At 38.7% G+C, this 17346-nt stretch overlaps 1 protein-coding gene and 1 long non-coding RNA gene across 5 annotated transcripts in view; one reads left to right on the top strand and one right to left on the bottom strand.

Moving 5' to 3' along the window:
* The window catches only part of LRRC3B (leucine rich repeat containing 3B), a 44098-nt gene extending 41259 nt beyond the window's left edge, over positions 1-2839 (top strand). For all 3 annotated transcript variants that reach the window (XM_042889273.1, XM_042889275.1, XM_042889274.1), the window contains exon 2: positions 1580-2839. In XM_042889273.1, the coding sequence (XP_042745207.1) occupies positions 1743-2522 (780 nt within the window). In that variant the 5' untranslated portion in view covers positions 1580-1742 and the 3' untranslated portion in view covers positions 2523-2839. The remainder of the gene's footprint in view (positions 1-1579) is intronic.
* A 2237-nt stretch (positions 2840-5076) lies between these two features.
* The window catches only part of LOC122189617, a 69803-nt gene continuing 57533 nt past the window's right edge, over positions 5077-17346 (bottom strand). For both annotated transcript variants that reach the window (XR_006181890.1, XR_006181887.1), the window contains exon 8: positions 5077-7845. This is a non-coding gene — a long non-coding RNA (uncharacterized LOC122189617). The remainder of the gene's footprint in view (positions 7846-17346) is intronic.

The raw sequence follows: 17346 nt of genomic DNA, 5'->3' as shown, positions 1-17346 counted from the left end.
AAGAAAAGAAAGAAATTTCAGGGTAGGGGCCCTTCATGCTACAGAGCCCAAGCATAAGCTTTCTGTTTATCTTCTTGGGCAATCTCTCTCTTGATCAGTAAATAAGCTGACAAGTAGTGATACAGGAAGTTGCAATGAAACATGTTCTTTTTCCATTTCCAAGCTGTAGAAATGAAGTAGCCACGCATAACATGCATACTCATAAGATGTTTTTTCCTGTAGGGTTACTGACATTCTGACAGTCATCAAGAAGGGATAAATAAAAATTGAACTGTAGGTTTGAAGTACTCTGTGACACATTTAATCCGTATGACTGTGATGTGCCAGAACTGCAGTTAGTATGTGAATTCTGCTATGAGTGCAATACAATTTCTTCTGTTTCCCATAGAATTGCACACATCCTTCCTGCAGGGATTTTGTTGTTCAGCAGACTACATTGTGTGCTGGAAAAAAAAAATTCATTTATATGTAAATACAACCTGAAGGCTGCAAATATCCAAGCTGCTACAAAGACAGAGGGGGGCATGTGCGTGAAAACAAATGGACCTGTTGTGGTTAGAAATTTGTAGTTTGCCATAATAGGGGAAAAAATAAATGAGGTTGTCTTTCCAACCTTATAGGTCAGCATTTCAGACTTCTGTATTTGTGTTCCAATTAAAGAAGAAAATGGAAAAGCTTCTGGATATTTACTATTTTTAAGCCAACTTGCAAGGGGAGAAGAAACAATATTTTTCATGTGTTCTATTAGCAAATTACATGCCATGAATAACTTTTTTTGTTTGGCTTGCACATAGTTTTGTGTGAGGTTTATTTAATGTGGGGAGGCTGAGAGTTTTTGGCAACTGCTACATTTATTTCTTTCTATCTTAAATGTAAAGAAAATTTTCAAGAAACTAGTGGTGTAAGTGATTTCTGTGGGTCTCAACAGTAGCTCACAAAATACTGAGAGGTACAGGAAATGAGAATGCAGCAAGAAAGAAATGGGCAGACAGCAGGGAGATGATGAATGTTTGTGGTGACTTCCAATATTATTTAGTTTACTAATTTATCGATGATATTGTTACGGATATAGTTTAAATATTTCCCTGCTGTGATACTTTGATTTGGACCAAAAATAACATAAATTGTTTTGAGATAAGTTCACATTAACCACCACTGTTGCCTCACTTGCCTGTCACTATTTCTGGAGATCCAAATCCTAACTTCTGCTAATGCATCTCCTACATTAGCGAGGGAAAATGTGATTTACTTTTATGGATATTTTAGAAAAGTCTGGTTTGAAAAACAAACAAACAAACAAAACAGTGTCTTTTTTAATAAGTATTAAAGCCTAAGCCGGTGCAATTTGGACTGAGTTTAGTCTATCCTCCTAAAAACGTCCCAGGGATTTATGTACTAAACTCATTTTAATGCTAATAGGAGGTACTTGAATAAATACTCTGTTGCAGTGGTAGGACAATAGATCATTTATTTTGTGTTGTGGTGTTGCCTTTCCCTTTCACTTCATTTTATTTCTTTAAAAAAAAAAAAAGTTGGAGTTGGAGTTTATGGTATAAGGAACTTTTTTTCCTCTTTGCAGGTGTGTTTTTAAGAAGAGTAATGACCATGAGGAAGTCCACATGTTAGTCAATTTTTACTAATCCCACTGAAGAAAATGAAGCCACACTTCAGCTTCGCCGATCCTTTTCCCACCACTTTTGGCTGAATGAGAAATGGTCGTGTGATTATGCTGACACCCCAGCATGCATTTGGTAGACCTGTGGTTAACTCGTTCCCTCTCCATGTGTCTACTCTTACAAAGTTTTGTCCTCATGATACTGTGCTTTCATTCTGCCAGTATGTGCCCAAAAGGCTGCCTCTGTTCTCACTCTGGAGGTTTAAATGTCAGCTGTAGCAATGCAAACCTCAAGGAGATACCCAGAGATCTTCCACCAGAAACAGTCTTACTTTATTTGGACTCCAATCAGATAACATCTATCCCCAATGAAATTTTTAAGGATTTGCACCAACTGAGAGTCCTCAATTTATCGAAAAACGGGATTGAATTTATAGATGAACATGCCTTTAAAGGGGTGGCAGAAACTTTGCAGACTCTGGATTTGTCCGACAACAGGATTCAAAGTGTGCACAAAAACGCTTTCAACAACTTAAAGGCCAGAGCCAGGATTGCAAACAACCCATGGCACTGCGACTGCACACTGCAGCAGGTATTGAGGAGTATGGCCGTCAACCATGAGACGGCCAACAATGTCATCTGCAAGACCTCTGTGCTGGATGAACACGCTGGGAGGCCATTCCTCAATGCTGCCAATGATGCTGACCTCTGTAACCTTCCCAAAAAGACTACCGATTACGCCATGCTGGTCACTATGTTTGGCTGGTTCACCATGGTGATCTCATATGTGGTTTATTACGTCCGGCAAAATCAGGAGGATGCAAGGAGGCACCTTGAATACTTGAAATCCCTGCCAAGCAGGCAAAAGAAACCAGATGAAGCTGATGACATTAGCACTGTGGTATAGTATTCCGAATACAATGACTGCCTTTGCGATGGAAAACGGATTCGGATGACACCAACACCAGAGGTTTACTTCTAACATTCATTGTAATCATTAAGACTTTTTTTTTTTTTTTTTTTTTTTTCCCCGTTTTAACTGAATTACGCCACTGTTGAGCTTTCTAACAGAGAGTTTTGTCTGGGCGGTATACTCTAATTGTTTCTCTGGAATTCTAAAGCAAGTGAATTAATATGTAAACCTTAGTTTAGACCCATTCCACTATTTAATAATGAAATTTATTTTTTTAATTTAAAAAAGACAAATAAAAGCGTAAATTTGAACCATGTAAAACAGAGTTATTTATTGATCAGAAACCTGTCTGGTTCCAGGGCACTTTGGGAAATGATCAGTGCTTGTGAGGTGGAGAATGAGAGCCATGATGAAATGGGCTATGAGAAGTACAACAGTAGAGAGTTCCCAAAAGGCACTTCTCCCCCCATGAAGAGCTGGTGAATGGCAGCTGATTTTTGGGATAGGAGAGGAACACAATATGGGGATAGCAAAGTGCTCTGAGTTCAGGAGAAAGGCATGGAAAATTGTGTAGGAACCTGGAGGGTGTTTTGGAAGTGCTGGGGAGAAACCGAGATGAAGGAGCAACATTTGAGGATACCAATAAGAGGTAAGTGGGGAAATGTGGACAGTTTTCATCATACACCCACGAGCTTCAAGTGGGTGTCCTGAGGACTGGAGAAGACAGCAGGATGGCAAAAGCAAATTTAGTCATACTGTTCAAACTGAACAACCGACAGTGATGGGAAAAAAATAAATAAAATTAGTTTTTAAAATCTGTATATGGCCTCACAATTCTAAGTGGCATCATCTTTTTAAGAGGCTGAACAAAGGAAATGAGGATGTAGGCTGAGCATGTTCTGTTGCATGTTAGAAAAATATTTTTATATTATCCTATGGATTAATGCTTAGCAAAGTAGCAAACTAATGATGTTAACTCAGCCTTGAGTATAAAATGGTTATTTTGTAGCCCTGCTGTCTTCAGGAATATGATGGTTTTCTTTTTTTCCGGAAACGAAAGGAGCAAATTCGCAACATTTCTATTGTTCCTTATCAGCATAATGAAATGATGTTTATTTCACAGTCCCTTTAGATCCAGTTACACTGAAATATGGATTGTAGCAGTGTGGATTAAAAAATGTAAAAAATATTGCTTTGGAAAAACAAGTTTTAAAGGACAGCCTTAAATTTATTTATTTTTTTAAATCCAACGTAGTATCTCCCATTAGATTACCTATATGTAGATTGTTTCTGTTAAAACCATAATCTTTTAGATTTTAGAGGCCACATTCTTGTTTATCTTTTTTCTTCCAGGAGCACTATTTAAAAAATAGCACTTTTAAAATTTGTTACAATAGGGACTTTTTTTTCTCCTTTTTTAATTTTATTTATTTATTTTTTCTGAGGAAAGCAAGTTGGTGGTTATGCATCTTGTTAAGTTTGCATTTTATATGATCCATTTTTAGATTCTATCTTAGCAAATTTTCCACTGTTGCAGAAGTGCATCCAGCTCTGCGTTACCTCTTGCAGGAGCCAAAAGCAGTTGGGGGAAATACAAATGTGAATCTGAAAGGGTCAGATAAGATGTTGTACAGGCAGCATACCAAAACTTGCCCAATAGGACATCTCTATGAAAGGACACACACACACCTGTGAGGCCTGTGTATAGGTGGAGCCAAGTTCATTCCTTGATATAATTTTCTTATTTTCTGTAAAATCACCTTCAGGGTAAAATTTGTGTTGTTTCTATGTTTGCACTGCTCAAGTGTTATTTTGGATGTACTCATTCTGGAAAAGGCAGGGGAACTAGCTAAAGGAAGAGAGTACACAGGAGGTGCTAACATACTCTGAAACTCAGTGCTCTTTGCTCACAACTAAGTACAGGAATTCCTCCAGAAAATTTGGACAAAGTGACTTCAATAGCAATATTTACAAAATTCTTGAGAGTCTGCCACTTGTAGGTTTTGAAATTTGTTTTCAAACAGGGTTTATTTAAAATGTCAACATACAGGACTCTTCCACCAGACTGCCTGAGACAGCAAAATATTTTAGTTTTTCCAATTTTTTCCACCCTTTTACATGTTCCAGAATGACAGTTCTGGACAGTACTGTTTTACACCAGTTGAGCTAATGACTCCAGGAGTTATAAATCCTGACTGAAACCAATTTAAACCCAGTTCAGCTGTACTCTGTAGAATGGCTCATAAAGGCTGGTTTCATATTAGTTCTCTGGGTGTATTGATTTTCTGTAGTAGATTCCCCATCAAACATCTCTTCACATATTTTTCTCTTTTCTTTTAAAGCCAGTAGTGAAATCTCTGTTAAAAATCTAAGAATCGACGTAGTGCTTTGACAGCCAGTAGATGCAAACTCCTTAAGCTGAATTTAGCTGATGATGGAAAAGAATTAAATCACTGTGCCTCAGGTATGTGGACTCGGTAGTGCTGGTATTCATGACAACGCAAGTATTTGAGTTACATTTGTTTATTTCAATGAAAAGAAGCAGCAAAAGAGTAGAAATTTTTAGACTAAGAAATTTATTTTTATCATGCTTATGGCACACTTTCTGCCCATAATTTCTCTGTGCTCTTTGAAGTCAATGGCAAAAACTTTTTAAGCTTTTTTTGGTGTGACATTTTAAGGGGTTATTTTCCAAAATAGTTTCACTCAAAATTGAGTAAGTCAGTATGTTTCTAGCTGTGATATCTTAGCACATAAATACAGATGATAGGAACTGGATGTTTCCATAGTCACAGGAGATTGTATATGACAGAAGATAAAGAGGGAAATGCATAACACAGTGACTGATAGAAAAAGCAGGGCTAGAGCTCAACAGCTTAAATGTGACTGACTTCAGTTGACTTAAAAAAAAAAAAAAAAAAAAAGTCCTGTTTTTTGTTTCTAAATGGTTAAAGATACGTCTCTCAGCTTGCTTATTCTGCTTAAAAGGAATTCTGATTTTTCTCTGCTAATTTTGTACTATTACTATGTTCTGTGGGTGAAGAACAATGGTGCATTTTGGCTGCATTATTTAGACTCATATTTTATTCTATATGTTGTATACATTTACTCAATTTTTGTCTTAATTCTGTTCTCAGTTTTATGTGGAATTAGATAAAAATACCTTCACCATTAAAATACATTATGTTTTAAGTGGCTTCGGTGAGGTAACAGCAAAAGGACAAGAGATGGCCTTTAGTCACACAAGGGGAGGTTCAGGTTGGATATTAGGAAAAATTTATTCTCAGAAAGAGTGATGGAGTGTTGGAACAGTCTGCTCAGGGTAATGGCAGAGTTCCTGGAAATGTTCAAAAAATGTGTAGATGTAGCACTGAGGGACATGGTTTAGTGGCATGGTGGTTATAACTTCCAGAGTTATTTTTTACGTTCAATGCCAAGCTGATGGTTGGACTAGATGATCTTTGAGGTCTTTTCCAACCTTTATGATTCTTCAGTAGCAACATTTTGCATCAGCATTCTCATAACTTTCAAGGGCTGCCATCCCTGCGGCAGTTTCCACTGAGTTCAGTGCTGCCATGGAAATCTCATCAAGGGACAGATTTTATTCCAAGTATGTCTGGATGAGTCCAAAGCAGGAAGGAGGAAACAGACAGCATTAGTAGTGGGTGGACATATTGACCAGTTCTTTTGAGGAGAAACAGTTTCCTGACAGGCAGAAGATCTTTTAATATGCATTGCTGAGGAGGGAGTGATTTTCAGTTGCAGCATCTCTTTTCTACGTACATTGTTGTGAGTATGCAGCTCTGATACTTATACAGTTTTATTATACATTCAGTGTTGGTCCTCGTGATCCTCTCTGAAAGGGCAAACTAATTACATAGTATTACAGTGCTACTGAGGCACTGCAAGTACACATGCAGCATACAGTGATGGGAAGACCAGTGAGGATATGCAAGAGTTCTGTTCTAATAAAGAGATGCCATGCAGAATATCCACCACAGTGTTTCTCAATTTGAAAGGTTAAGTAAAAGGATTAGTTGTAGACTAAAATGCTTAATGGTATCATGGAACCTTGCAGCATGTTTCTGTGTGATGCTTAGTAACAACATAAATCTAAATCAATTAAAAAGAGTGTCATTCTACTTCTACACTTGGAAAAAGAAGCTAGCACTGCTGAACAGGAGTAAATGAGACTCTTGGGAATTAAAAACATAGTCATTAAATTGTAGGAGTGAAATCTGTAGGAGGAAGGTAGAAGTGAAGTGTAAATTGTGGTACAGTTAGATATAAAGGCAAGGTAACAAACAAAACAATAAGCTTCTTTTTTCTTCCAAGCACACCAGAAATAGGAATCGTGTCTTAGTAAGGGCCAAGAACTGATCTGGTTATTGAAGGAGCAGTTTGGGTAGCTTGGACAAATGTTATGGAAGAAGATTTTCAACGATAAACACCAGAAATTGCTACAAGAGAAATAGACCACCCAGCAGCATAGTAGAACAGCGCTACAAACCACTGCATAAAATCTGTGAGAAATCCAAATTTGGAGCACTGCTTTCATTTCAAGTTCTTCTCATTTCCATAAATCTGTCATCTAGAACTACAGAAGAACAAGGCAGTAAGATCATCAAGAATATGAGGTGGTTTCCACAGGAGGAGAGGTCAAAAACAGAGTCTCTACAGCATGGAGTCAGATGAGAGAGGATGGGATGGTAGAATCACAGAATTATTAAGGTTGGAAAGAGCAATAAATCTATCTAGTCCAACCATCAACCTGGAGTAGAACACAAAAAATAATTTCAGAAGGATTTATCTCTGTTTCTTGCAACAGAAATTACAGCAGTTAAAGATTAAGGTGTTTTTTAAAAAACACGTGTTTTGTTACAGCACGTGCATTTAAGTGATAAAACACAGGACACTGCAGTGAAAAGAAACAAATATTCAAAGATGGGATTGTGGAAAGCGTGATTTCTTCAAAGTGATGGAGAAATACCTGGGCATCTTTAGTATTGATTAATGCACAAGTCAGTTAATTTGAAGAGTGAAAACAACTAATAAGCATCAAATTCAGACTGCAGATGCCATTCCATGTTAACATATGAAGTACGTGTTCTGTGCATGTGAAATATAATGTGAGTATGCATGCGTGCAGTTCATCCATATGCCTCTCAAATTCTTTCATATTTCCTTGTTTACACACGTAGATAAAATATGAAGTCTTTTGGATGTTTTCATTGCCCTATTCCCATGAAGCAGGTTGCTTTGTTGATTGGAGATGTGATTGGTTCTGCTTCTGAGCCTCCTGTAGTCCCAACACCAGCTGCAGAGTACAAGAAAGAAAACGGGATGAGTGGCATGGCTCATCATCCTCCTCTCTTTCTAAATCCTTAGTCGAACCCATCGGTTACCATATAGAGCTACTACCAACCTTTGTGAACAATCTTTTTTTTCTTTCTGGCTCACAGAAAGTGATACAATTTTCTAGAAATAAAAGTGGATAGGTGAATGATGTAATGACTTTTAGCTCAGTCCTGTTTGTAAAGGCTGGAGAGTGGAAACATGACTAATATCCCTGGATCTGTTCTCCCTTCTGCACTTATTAATGAGTAGGTTTTTGGCACTGCAGTGTGTTTGGCCATGTTTTTCTCCTAGGAGATATCTACGCCCCTTGAAGGAGTTTTCTTTAGATGGCTGTGAAGTTGAATACAGCTGCTAAAGCCAGCATAATCTCAGGAATGAAAAATGGATCATTTTAAGCTTTCACTACTGGAGGGAAACTTGAGAAACAGACAATTATTTGTGAATTCAAACATCTGTATCATTCTTAGTGCTGCTTTAGGTTTCAAACATTCATTTTGATTATCTTGCTGGTTCTGTGGGGCAGTTTGCTTGCAGAATTTATAAAGAGAGAGCAATTTCCAAAGTCTGTTAGTGGCAGATTAAAGTGGCCACTGAGGTAGAAAAAAAAAATCCATATGTTAAACAATCTGTTTAAATATCTATATCCCTTGTAATTATTAGTCTTTGTCTCATAATCATAATCACTAGCCTTTTTAAGGCTCCCTCTTCATTTGCAAAAAAATAGATCTTCAAATGCAAACCTAATCTATCAGTGTTACAAAGGCAAAGGAATTTTAACATATTAGTTAAATTTTGTCTTCACTATGGTCTATTTGTATGTTTCTGTTCATAGAAATTTAGGAAATATTATAATATGTAAAATTATAATTTTCCTTACATAGGTATGACCATGAAACTTTGCTCTTTTTTAGATGACTCTAAAAGTTTTTAATATAAAGAAGCAAAGAGAAATCTAGGAATTAAAAAAAAAAAAACCTCCAGAATTTTCAAATCCTCTTCATAGATCAAAGCTCAACAAAGTTAAAAAGAAAAACAAATAAACTAACTCCCATTCTTGTTTCTTCCTCTGGGGATTAGCTTTGTGCTCAACACTGCATTTCATGGTTTACCAATTTTTCATTTCTCTACCTTAGCCAGATTAACATTTGCTTTCTGCAAAGACTCTTACAAATGGAGCTGTCAGCAACAGAGAAGATGGGAGCATATCACATTGGCTGAAGGAAGAACTGTGAGTGTAACAAGCTCTAGATGATACTTCTGTGCCCTGTTAATTAAATTTAGTGGCCAAAGAAAAGAACTGCTGAATTAAGATTCTTCTGGAGAGATTTCAGGTTGTCAGGTAGATACTGTTTGTATTCTTAATGTGGGTGTGTGAGGGGCAACCCACACATCTTTTTGCTACTTTATTTCAGGAGCTACAGGCAGACTTGTTTGCTGTTACAGAATACAAAACCTCCTACCCTTATCCAGGTGCAGTCACTGTTGTTTAGTACAACCGTTGTTACTGTATAATGTTTTAAAGTACCTTTCATAAATCTTTACATTTAAATTTACATTCCCAGCCTAACTTGATATAGAGTTTTCTTTATCTGCAGACTTCTTTCCCAAATCCAGGAACACACTCTGGATTGTAAGTTAGCAGTTTTGACATTGCCTTCAGTGGGATCAGTATTTCTCCAGTAAATGTTTATTGATAGAGAGCGCAAGGAGTGATTAGACTTCAGGTGTTAATGTGGATTTACCTCTAAATAATGGTATCACGCCATTTTGCAGTGATGCACCTTCAGACTTTGTAGTGACAATGAGGGACCACCTTAAGCTGGTGGTCAATAGCAACGTCAGTTTTCTTTGCTTTGTATTGCTTGCGTGATAAAATACAGACTGTACCATTTTGTACCTGGCTGTACGTAGGCCTCTCTGGAATCTGGAAGTGAATGGATATGGTAATGGTCCTTTTCAGCCTATAAAAAAATGATGGTATTAAAGCAGGTTGGCTGCAGGTTATTGGCTTCCAGTAATGTGTTCAGTCAGCATCAGTCACAAAGTTACTTTTTAGCAAAATCGCTAGAGTCAGCAGGCTTCTGGAAAATAACTACCATTATTGGTTAAATGCTTGTATTCCAGTATTTTTCCTCAATTACTGCTGTTCTGCACCATTGTGTCCTCCATGAACAGCATTATGGAGGTGAGCGGAAAGTTATCTTGGAAGAAACAAGCTCTTAATTTTCTGGCTCTCCTGAGGGCATGGAAGAAAGGTCTTTCATGGAAATTACCTCAATTAGAAATACGGTAGTACATAATTGTGGACCTGAGGAGACCTGACATGCATTTCATTTCTGACCTCTGACAGCCTCAGTAAATAGAGGCATTCTCTCTTAACAGAGAAAACAGATCATTTGGGCTGAGAAAAGTGAGTCTTTCATAGCTGAGCTATGCTGAATGATTAAATACACTTTACATTTGGAAAATCCTGCAGGTAAGTCTTTATACAGTGCTGTAGTGCTTTCCCTTCTGATGCCAGTAGATTTTTTATAACATACCATTGTGTGGCAGTTTGCTGTAGCTGATAGAGGTGTATATGGGTGGTGACTGAGCACATGTTCTGTGAGCACTAGGTGTCTGGCAGCATGCATTTTCTGCTGCAGATGTTGAATGAAGCATAATAAAGAAGAAGCTTTTAAGTATGAACTGAAAATGTGCCCATGAAAGATGTGGCATGATCTAGCTGAGGAATTGGAGAGTGGGCCAGTGGCACCTGTCACTGCAAGCCTGGTGAAGCTGTTTGTGATGGAGTTGGTTTGAAACACCAACTCTTTAGCCGGGTTGTGCAGAACTGCTTTGGATCAAGACTACGTACTTCAGCTCTTCCAGCCTCCTGTCTGACACGTGTGCACTTGGATGGGCACAGCATCATCTGACTCAGCTGGTTGCTGCTGGTAGGAGAGTGGGAATCAAAATGCCTTGCATTTGAATTAGTCGTATGCAGCCTGGGTGGTAGCAATGTCCCAGGGAAGCTATCCACAAGCGTGTAGGTGTGGATGGGGAGAGGGACAGCGTGTTCACCATGACTGTGCTACTCCAGTATTGATGCAAAAGGTTCCTGATTATTTTAAAAGTCTTCTGTTTTCTTAGTGGCCTAACACTGGAACTTTTTCTGTAAAAATGAAAGCACAGTAATTAAATGATTACTTATCACTTCCATAGCAAAGACACACTTAATTGCGGCATGTTCTGTGTCATGTCTGAGCCTGCCAAGCTGCTTTTGCTTGGGGCCACTTCCTCAGGGCAAGGAGTCAGCCATATCCTCCATGCCCAAAGCTGGGGCACCTGCCTCTGAGCAACTTAGTATGTCTGACAGTTGCACTTTGCCACTTTAATGGCAAAGTGGGCATGGCAACCTATGTGCTTGTTTGTCAGACATTGTGTTTCCATGCATAGACTTCATCTTCTATGAGAATGGAGTGGCCAAGCAGTGGGCAGGGTCAGGAGTGATGGGAATGTGATCCCTGTGCTTGGGAGAGAGGAGCAGCTGGTATGGATGAAGGATCTGAATAGATGGAAGAGGTTAGGAGAATTTCTGGAAAAGTCAGGACAGCTCTGTAACCCGATAGTGTGCAAACAGAAGTCCAGCTGTCTGCAGAGGGGGAAGGAATACCTGGTAAGGATGCTCTGTGTGAGGATTTTTCATTCAGAGAGCGTTGCTGATGCTGTGGCTTGTTTTCTACTTTCCATAACACCACTGCCATTGTTTCTGTTTGTGCTGGGTAGGGAGGGATACCAGGATGCTCATGCTCCCCATGGAAGAGATTAGTTGCCCAGTCTCACCTGTCCTAGCTAAGAAGTTTCTCTTCAGCGGCATGCTCTGAGGCCTCCTTGGAATGGGAACCTGGGTCAGAAGGATATATCCTTCTGCCAGACCTGCTTACAGCCACTGCAAGGCTGGATCCCAATAAGCAGACTGGTGGGGATGATGTGCTAGCCTCTGTGGTGGCTGCTAAGTCAGTTAAACCCAGCCACATTGCCACCACGGCCACTTGGCTGAGACTTGGCTCTTTCCTGCCTGACCCCCACCTACTCTGAAGAAGAGAGATATTTCTCTTTCCAGGCAGTAAATTGTAAATTATGTCCCTGCTCTGCTCGCCCACATAAGGGCATTTAAACCAGCTATACCTGTCTTTGGAAATACAGAGAAAATGTAGTGAAGGAGGGAACAGGCTATACAAATCAAATCATCCCTTTCATGCTTCTCCCTTCTTTAGCTTTTCTTTTAAAAAGGGAGACTACCTGCCATTACTGTGCTGCTTTTTTGGATATAAGGAAAAAGAGCAGAGGGTCAGATTCTTATGTACAGAATTTTAATGTATTTCCACTAAAATCAAAGGTGCTATTCTCATTTATCATGGGGAAAGTCCTCGTAAAGGACATATTTCTAACTGCTAGCATCTTCACCAAGCATGAAGGAAAGAAGGCTGAGGTAATCTGGGGGGAATATTTGGCTCAGCTGGTTTGAAGCTTTTGTTCCTACTTCAGTTGTACTTACGAATTCTTGTTAGGGAAAAAGATACTGATACTAGAGCTTGAGTTGGCACAAGCTTCTTTCGACATAAACTTTAACAATCAGCTAAATAGAAAAAGAATAGAGACGTGCTTCCCCTCAAATGATGAGAGCTTCAAGGCTTGGTAGATAACAAAGAGAATCTCATTATAATTATGATCTCCAGTGAATACTGAAAAGTCTTAGAATTTCATCAGTCATTAGAAGGATAAGGAGCACCTATGTGAAGTCTTTTCCCAACTTAAAGGCAGTTGGGAAAAGTGCTCCTGCATTGTAGTCCAAAGGCTATGGAGGCCAACAGGAATTTTGTAAGTTTTTTTTTTTTTTTTTTTTTTTTTTTTCCCCTAGAGGAATCATTACAATATTAAAAATGTCATTTGCACTGCAAGGCCAATTAAGCAAGGTTAGTATGAGTTAGTTATAATCTAACTAGAAAGTACTAGGGACAAATAAAAGTCCCAAGTCTCTACTCCTTCTTGTAAAAGCATGATTGCATACTGCAAAGACAGAGGCACAGTGAGAAGTCTATTAGTATTATATATTATTATATTATGTATATAGTAATATGCCTATTAGTATGGTCTATTATGACCATAGTAGTTTTGCTATTTATTTCCCCATTGGAAATCTGGCAGTGGAATAATTAATCTACCTGAATATACATACATATATGTTTGCATGTGTGTGAATACTTTTGTACTTGGCAGGGTGAATAGTATCTTGTTAATGCAAAATGACTTGTACTGAACTGTATTTTCTGATATTTTTCTCCCAGTTTCTTACTCTCTCACCCCTTCCTAGCATGTTACAGCTAAATCTTCCCTGAAAATGTTTTACAATTCATGTTAATTGTTAGTAAACAGGGTCTGATTAGCAAGCTTCTAAAATTTGTATACTGTGCCTTTCATGCTAAAAGGCAAATGTTTTTCGGTTGACTGAGGACATACCTCCCTAGCCTTCTAATAGTGCCTTACTAATCTAATATGATTTAAAAGAATTACACAACTTTAAAATGTAAGTATCAGGCTTTGGCTTAACTTAAAAACTGTACTTCTGAACCAGAGGTGAATTATCACCACTGATAACAACCCCGATACTATGTCTTTTGCTCCTATGAGGAATTTACAGAGGAACAGTTTACAAGCAATCATTCTGCATTTAAAACTGACCTTGTTTTGCAGGCATACATAACTTCTTTAAGTTACAGTTATCAACTCTACCCATGATCCTTATCATTGTCAAGGAAATGAGAATTTCTCCAGGGCTGTTATCACTATAATTCCATGAAATATAATCAAGGACTGTAAATATATGCCATTGTCACCTGCTGCCTGGCTCTCCCTGGACCTTATCATTCTTAAACGGGGTTGTGGATGTGATAGCTGTCTGCTGGGGTGCGTGATGTTAACAAGGACTGTGAATATCTAGATGAAATACAGGACTGTTGCTCAACTTTTAGACAAATGTACCTTGGTAAAGGTCACCCGCAAAGGAAAAGATGTATGAAGGATGCCTGGAGAGGTGTTCAGGAAACAGATGGCTCAGTTTTATTTTCCTTCTCCCTTGCCTGTTTTTCACTTTTGAAATTGAAGAACTGCAAAAGTTTACAGTGTCTGGAGAAATAGTGAAGTGGTAAGTTGCCACAGCCAACTGAGATGATGTTAAATAAGAGACTGGAAAAGGTTTTTAATTCAAACTGTGATAGTACGTAATTCTTCTCAGTGACTAATTAACATCAGATAAAAGAGATCTTAAAGTTTTTAATAACAATTGTGCTTCTTCAGGGAGATGGAAGAACTCAAAATAAATATCCTTTATGAGGGATGGGAAAGACTGAAAGACTACACTCAAGATATTTCAGATAAGTCTAAGCTAAAAATAAGATAAAAGAGGGAAGATTTTAGCTTTATACAATTCATCCATTCTCTATACAACAGCCGTAATTTATCCACCAAATAGATGAGGGAGACAAGCTCCATCCATACATAATACATATGTTCTCTCATATCAGCTACAGTGGAAGAAATATTTGGTGCACAGGCTTCATCTGCTGCTCTAATTTTTTTTTAATTTCCCAAAGTTTCGAGTGGATCTGTGTTCCAGCTCTAAGTATCTGAATTAAGACCAGATTTACAAAGTCTCAAGCAAGAATTTGATTAAGATTTTATAAATCTGGCCTTAATGAGGAGACTCAGAGCTGGATTATTCAGATTGTTCTGGAAGTCAGTGGGATTAACAACTTGTCTTGAGAAATGTTGCTTTAGTATCTTCGTAATAATGATCCTAAATTTAGAAATGTCTGTTAATGAAGAAAGTAAAAGACAGAAACCAAAGCAGCATTCTTTTAAATAATAAAAGCAAGTCTTCATTTCAAAAGTGCGGAATAGCCTGGAAGAGTGAAGCCAACCCCAGGGTACTTTCTATGTGCGCTGCACCCAGGAGCTACAGCAGTCACAGTTACTGAGTGAACTTTATGGAGATATTCCTGTCAGTGGACAGGAATTGAGCAGCTAAGAGCCACTCTTTCTAGCTACAAGTGGGGCAAAGGCAATGTGCAGGGCCACACAAAGGCAGTCTGCCAGCCAGTGTGGTGGGTCATCAACCTGGTCATCAGCAAGAGCACGTGTTGCTTCTGCCTCACTGTCTGGACCCCCATCATGCATGGGGCTGGTACAGTGCTCAAGTATTTATTCTCTTGGATCACCGGTGCCAGGGTGTTTGTGTCAAACACTTACTTCTTCCCTTTTCACTTCAGTTTGTTTTTTCCTGTGTTGCTGAAAGCAAGATTGGATCTTGTAGATAGAGTACAGAGCAATGACAAGACCCAGCAGGGGCTGAGGTGTTGGGAGTGCTCTGAAGATACGTGCAAATCCAAGCTCTGCAGAATAGTCTTCTTCATCTATTCATTCAAATCCACAATGAGGATGTTGTTTTCTAAATGAGATGTGGTAAATACATGTGATTAAAAGAAGCTGCAACATTGTGAGAACAAGACCTAACAAGACCTACCCTCTAGAAGGTAAGCAGCTTGTTGACGTCCACTTTTAAGGAGAAGACATTGCTTTTTGATTGTATTTTCAAGGACTGTCTCCAGCCTGTCTCTACATTTGCTTGAATGTCTCAACAAGGGTTAAAGGTTCAGAGTATTTGGATACTTGGCCACTCATTGCAACCACAGGTCTTGGTGTCAGATCATAACTTAATGGAGTCTGAATTAACCAGCTGGCAAGGAATATTTAGCTTTAGAAATATGTCACATACTGAAGTGCTTCCATTTTGCATATCACATTCGTCATGAAGATAAATTTGTCTATCTGCAAGCTCTTCAAAAGCAGCTAATGACAAAATGGCTTGTTTGTTCTGAGACAACCCTTCTGAGGCTTGTTGGTGTACACTGCATGATTCTCCTATTTCACCTTCCTCTTGTGTTTGCAGTTATCATGGGAAAAAAAGATTGGAGTATAGGCTTTCTTTTGTTTTCCCACAACAGAATCTTAAGACAAACTATGTTTACATAGTCCCCTAATGTAATCCCTTATCTAAACTCTTTTCCCTCAGCTCAAACCTATGAATATTGGGAACATCTATGAAGGTACTCCACTGCTGGCAACAGGTGTTCATCTGAGCAAAGCAAGTGCAAACCTTTACATAAAAGAGAATGCAATATGTCCTTGATCATCTCCCATGCACTTAAGTTAATGCAAAGATTTCCATTTAGTTCATTGGTTTTGAATTAAGTTGTCAAAATCTTTCACTTTTCTAAGTCTTCAAGTATGTTCACACTTTCTCTCCCTTCTATTCTAGAAGTGGGAAGGTACTGTCATTTCTTAAACTTGGGGATATAACTGAGAAGAAAAAAAAAATAGTGAAGAAAAAAAAAACAGCAGACAGACAAGCTTTTGCAAACTGCAAAAGCAGCAGAAATTGTTGTTTGTCTCCCAATTATGTCAACTGGCCTACAAAAACATGTCAGCTCTTCCCACGTACCTTGCCAGAGGCCTTATATCATCACATCTGAAACAATGCTATAGTTGTTTAAAAAAATGCAGTGTTTTCAGCTTTTGAGAGCAAATAGTATTCATCATGATCTCAGCAATGATATCGGCAGTGTGGAGCACTGTTAACTAATCAAGTTCTTGTTTTAAAACATCTCAAAGCAACGCTAACTCTGCTGGCTACTTTGCCAGGTAACCTTGTTGTAGTCCAGTGTCAATATTGAAGACAGTATTTTCTGTCAAAATGGAGAACACACAGACTGATAAATATGAAATAAGTGGGACTTCAAACAATCTGACTGTGATGTTTTTTCACAAAATGGTCAGAAAAATTTTTCCCTTTATTAACCAAGCATGTTTGCACAGATTTGCTGATAGATGGTGCACTGCTGCAGACTTGTTCTGCAATCTTGATACTGCGGAGTCTTAAACACACCTGCCTTTAGCAGGAGAGAAACAAACACACTACTGTGAGGCTTCCCTAGCGTTTCTATGCCTCTATTTGATCTTCAGCCCATCCCCCATATGCTTACAAAGTTAAAAGCGTTTGTACTTTGTATTCATAGTCTGTACTTGGCACTAGTGAGGCCACATCTCAACTGCTGTGTTTTGGTCCCCTGGCTGCAACAAAGCTGTGAAGGATCTGGAGCACAAGTCTTAAAGGGAGCAACTAAGTGAACTAGAATTGTTCAATCTGGAGGAGGCTCAGGGGAGACCTGATCTGTCTGATAGGAGGTTGTGGCGAGGTGGGGATTGGCCACTTCTTCCAGGGAACAGTGATAGGGTGGGAGGGAATGGCCTCAAGTTGCATCACAGGAGGTTCAGATTGGCTGTTATGAAACATTTCTTCTCAGAAAAGTGGTGAGGCATTGGAACTGCCGGGCAGGTAGTTCCCCTTGGCAGGGAGGCT

The sequence above is a fragment of the Lagopus leucura genome, unplaced genomic scaffold (genome assembly GCF_019238085.1).
Source record: "Lagopus leucura isolate 7727_CA_CO unplaced genomic scaffold, USGS_WTPT01 Super-Scaffold_100157, whole genome shotgun sequence".
Classification (NCBI taxonomy): domain Eukaryota; kingdom Metazoa; phylum Chordata; class Aves; order Galliformes; family Phasianidae; genus Lagopus; species Lagopus leucura.
The sequence above is the reverse complement of the archived record's forward strand: the minus strand, read 5'-3'. Positions and strand labels throughout refer to the sequence as shown.